At 46.3% G+C, this 4,338-nt stretch overlaps 3 protein-coding genes across 3 annotated transcripts; all 3 read left to right on the top strand.

Annotated features, from left to right (window-relative positions):
- Positions 1-319: 319 nt before the first annotated feature.
- Positions 320-1,139, top strand: LOC131214402 (uncharacterized). The gene is made up of 2 exons (XM_058208781.1): positions 320-911; positions 975-1,139. Exons 1-2 carry the CDS (start codon positions 582-584, stop codon positions 1,137-1,139), a joined length of 495 nt encoding a protein of 164 aa, XP_058064764.1. The 5' UTR covers positions 320-581.
- A 341-nt stretch (positions 1,140-1,480) lies between these two features.
- On the top strand, positions 1,481-2,178 carry LOC131214401 (uncharacterized). Its single transcript, XM_058208780.1, has 2 exons — positions 1,481-1,957; positions 2,059-2,178. Exons 1-2 carry the CDS (start codon positions 1,481-1,483, stop codon positions 2,176-2,178), a joined length of 597 nt encoding a protein of 198 aa, XP_058064763.1.
- An 817-nt stretch (positions 2,179-2,995) lies between these two features.
- On the top strand, positions 2,996-3,956 carry LOC131214403 (uncharacterized). Its single transcript, XM_058208782.1, has 3 exons — positions 2,996-3,035; positions 3,110-3,693; positions 3,756-3,956. The coding sequence occupies exons 1-3, from the start codon at positions 2,996-2,998 to the stop codon at positions 3,954-3,956; spliced, it is 825 nt and encodes a 274-aa protein (XP_058064765.1).
- Positions 3,957-4,338: the final 382 nt, after the last annotated feature.

The following is a 4,338-nucleotide window of genomic DNA, read 5'->3' as shown; positions in this document are numbered from 1 at the left end:
CGCATTGACAGTCGGCGTTACGATAACACCGACTGTTATCGTAACAGTGGCCTTAATCGATTCCTTTTGTGTTGCAGTTAGAACTTAATGATTCGTTTCGCTGTGCTTCGCTAATAGTCGATCTATAGATATGCACTTCTGCTCGGATAGATTTCTTTGACCCTGTAAGTCACTCAAAATATTTATTTAAAAAATGCCTTAAAGTAATTATACAATAACTATTGGAATCCTTTCTTAAAGCTATCCCTGGTAATAGCCGACAAATGGCTTATACGTGGCCGCTACACGTAAACGCACAATGACTGTGAAAATCCCCAAATTGACTGCGGCAACCCAAAGCTAAGCTTGTTGTAGCAGTCGTTACTTGCCACTGAGCTTGAAGCTCCTTGCAGCCTCGCAGCTGATGCCACGAATAGCGTTAACTTCGACTCTAGAATTAAGGTCACTTCCGGGCCGCTAAGTGGAAGCCGTTTACTTCTTCGCACTACGCAAAGTACTAAGACCGCACTAAGACCGGGGTTCGGCTCACGCGGTCGGCGATTCGCGATTTCATTCTACTTCAAGCCCGCAACCAGCACATCATGACCAACGCCACGAACGCTTACAGAATGCGCGATGGCAACGGAAATCTTTACACTGGCCAGCTGGAGACGGAAAGTGCGGGAAGCAACGTTCTCACACCAGCGGATGAGCCGTCGGAGTACTACCTAGCGCTAAGTTACACCGGCTACGACTTCTTCCGAAGTGTCGTCGAGATAGCGCTAACCATCTCGTTCCTGGCGGCAAATAGTAATCTTCTGCGGTTGCTGGTGAGCTTCAAGGAAACGGAAACGTTTATCGCCAGCGAAGCGCTGGTAACGATCTCGATCCTACTGCAGATCCTCGTGGGAATCGCTATCGTCACAATCACGGTAAGTAATGGTAACGATTGCAAAGTAAGTTTTTGTTTTATTTCGCTGAATGTCTTACAACAGCAGGTGAACGATCCCAGTCGGTACGTGAAGATGAAGGCATTTGCCGTAACCGGTGCGATTCTGATCGCACTGGTTAACCTGATGATACCGTTCATTGTCAATGTTGAACACTCGAGGATCGATCTCGGTTCGATCTACCGAAACTACGCGGGAGCTGGATTGTGATGCCGCATATCGTTCACAAGAAGTGGTTCAGTGTAAAATTTGTGTGTAAATAAACTGTACACAGTACTGGAGCAGAGTCATAGACCCAGTTAACGTCAATGTTTCCATGTTGCTGTTTTGCTTCTCTCACGCGGTGCAATGATGTTCATACCTCACGCATGGCTGGCTTGGCCAGACTTGCAGAAATAACCTTGCCAGCGGTCGGGTCTGGAGTATGCGAGCCCTTGGTATGCGAGCTATAATAGCCCTACGCTTCGATGGGCCAGATTTCAGACGTTCGTCAGCCTTACCGTGCGCCGGGTGTGTTTCGCGAGATAACTGTACCACAAATCGAGCTCACCATGACCATACCGGAGTCGTACCGCCGGAGTCCGGTGCGCGGTGAACGAGTGTCCCGTTTCGAGAAACCGCGCCATTACGTAGAACAATCCGCCAACCGGGGCGTGCGCATCTTCACCGGCGAAGAGAAACAGCCGAAAGTGTTCTGCAACCCCGTGATATACGACCAAGATTCGGTGCGTCGCCAACCGTACCAAGAGAACGATTGGGAAGACAACGAACGGTCACCGAACCGGGCAACAGATCGGGCCACCAACTCATCCGGCTCGGATAGTGGAGGAGCTTACGACGTGCGCCGTTCGGTGTTGGAGAATGCCCTCAACATTGCGTTCCTTGCGGCCAACTCCAACCAGCTGCGTCTGGTGACGACGACCGAAGTCGATCGACAGGACACTAGCACCTATCAGGCACTGCTGGGACTGCTCGTGGTGTCACTGATACTCCAAATTCTTAACTGCGTTGCAATGCTGATTATGTCGGTTAGTGCCGCTCAGAATTCCGGACATTCCGGCAAACCGTAGCACAGGAAGGTCAGTGTCATGGGTTATACGATTTCTTTTCTGCTTCCTACTATTTGCAGACACACGCTTCCCAACGTTGGCCTCTACTGCGAACCTTGGCCTGCGTTGTTGCCTTCGTGATTGCACTACTCAACCTGGCGGTGGTCACAGTGCTCAACATGCTACTGGAATCGGACTGAGCACTAGTTTAATGAATTTGGAAATTAAAATTATGAGCGTGTGACTTATATTTAGTTAGCGATCACCGGGTGCCTTCTCTAACATGTGTACACAAGTAAAACATGAATCATCTCGTATGGAATGCCATGCAGGAATAGTAAAAATTTATCACGAATGAAATAAAATAAACTCGAAGATAGTGAGGATAATATAAATAGTTACCAATATAAAATTTTATAATAAAACTATATCGTGATTTTCTTCAAAAAGTTGAAGGTTTGCGTATTTTATTATATTTGTAAATTTCAAGAAGAATAATTCAATCCGAATACTATCCAATCATTCATAACATTTTAAAGACAAGCGTTTTATTGGACACTTTAAGAGAATTACTTTATTTCTTACTGTATGTTAATTGGGGATAATATGGTCATTAATTTACGATGTTCAATATTAAATCAACGCATTTATATTGTCTAAAAAATTCACATCACGATTAATCTGATCCTTTCAAGGTGTTAAAACCTGATATGAAATTCATAGTCACGTCATGAACAGATCCATCAGTGCTCAATCGTTCGTAAAATTGCAATCGTTTGTAAAAGCGATGGTCCTTCCGGGTTTTTAACACGAACAGCATGGTTTTGCAAAGCATTCATATCAGCTAACAAAAATTGGTAGACTTCCTCCATGTTCGCAGGCTCTTGTAGGTCATTGCTGATCAATTGCATCGATGATCTCCACGTGCGATAGCTACGTTTGATGCAGTTCGTTCGCAAACGGCGCAAAGAGCAGTGCAGTGCTCCACAGATCAGAAAAGTCTGGTGTAGGGTTTCCATGGAAGGAAAGGGAAACTCTATCTTCGGCTTGATTAACGGTACTTGGCGACTGACCTTATTGTGTTTTGGTGTTGCACAATTTTGATCCTTGTATTTTCTTCACGTTGCGAAGGCTACGGTCTCGGTACGATCCCATTTTTGATCAGTGCAATGAGTTATCGTGAAAATGAGAAGCCGATTGATCTTCCCATTGTGTACCGTCACAATGCAGTACCATCCAGTGCAGTCGCTGGTGGCCGCAGAACCAATATAGCTCGCAGTTATCCACTTTTGGGAAAAAGCAAAAGTGATCTCGATTTGTCCAGTGCAAAATTCGAGTACAATCCGAACGGAGAATCAACCTCAAGTGAAACCACGGTGACTTCGCTTATAGATTTCACCGGTACCGATAATCCGACAGCAATTGATACACCGCCCCGACCACCGCCTCTGCCTCCTAAGCCTCCTATCACCGTCACTGGCCTTTTTGAAACGGATAACGGGCGCCGGGCGTCTTCAATCACCCCTTCGTACGACATTTCCAAAGGTATCGCCGAGAGTGCGATGGACATCTCACTCCTGACGGCCAACGCCAACCAGCTGCGGTTGCTCATAACTTACAACCAAGGTTCCAAGACTTACGTCGCCTGCATCACATTCGTCATACTCTCCCTCGTCCTGCAAATGATGGTGGCGATTTCCATGATTGTAGTTTCAGTACGTTTTTAATGACAATTGTGAATTAGCAGTTTCTGAACTCTGTTTATTGTTATTTACAGCTCACGAAACCCCAAAAGGACGACCCAAGACGGCAGAGGGTCAAAATCATTACATCAGTCGGTGTTGCGATAATCACGATGATCAATATCCTTGTAGCATCGTTGGTTGTTGCAGAACAACCTCCCAATGCTATCGTGGCGACTTCCGGCAACGTTATCGGCATGCTGACCAACGTTAGTGTAACGGATGCGGCCAATTAACGATCACTGTTGTGTATAACAGTTGGGCCCTCTTTACCGCTGTCAACTCAACACAGACGGATAAACAGATGCGAGCGTTATCGATCGAGCGCCGAAGATCGAGTGTGTACCGATCGATCGAGCGCCGAAGGTCGAGTGTTGACCGGGAGAGCGGGTCGACGACCGAGGGAGCGATCGACGCGAAAAGCGAAGCGAAACCGAGGGAGTCGCGATTAGAGATTGGCCAAAGCTAGTAATGTTTTACCAATCGGCTGAGGAAATAAAGAATTTAAATTTACCAAACCGTGCTGAAAACATTTTGGACCACGCGGTCGCGCTCAACACTAAAACATTATATAGGATAAAACATTAAAACATTAGTGCCGTGACCAGGACATTAAAA

The sequence above is a fragment of the Anopheles bellator genome, unplaced genomic scaffold, assembly GCF_943735745.2.
Source record: "Anopheles bellator unplaced genomic scaffold, idAnoBellAS_SP24_06.2 scaffold00810_ctg1, whole genome shotgun sequence".
Taxonomy (NCBI): Eukaryota; Metazoa; Arthropoda; class Insecta; order Diptera; family Culicidae; genus Anopheles; species Anopheles bellator.
This window is presented reverse-complemented; position numbering and strand designations above follow the sequence as displayed.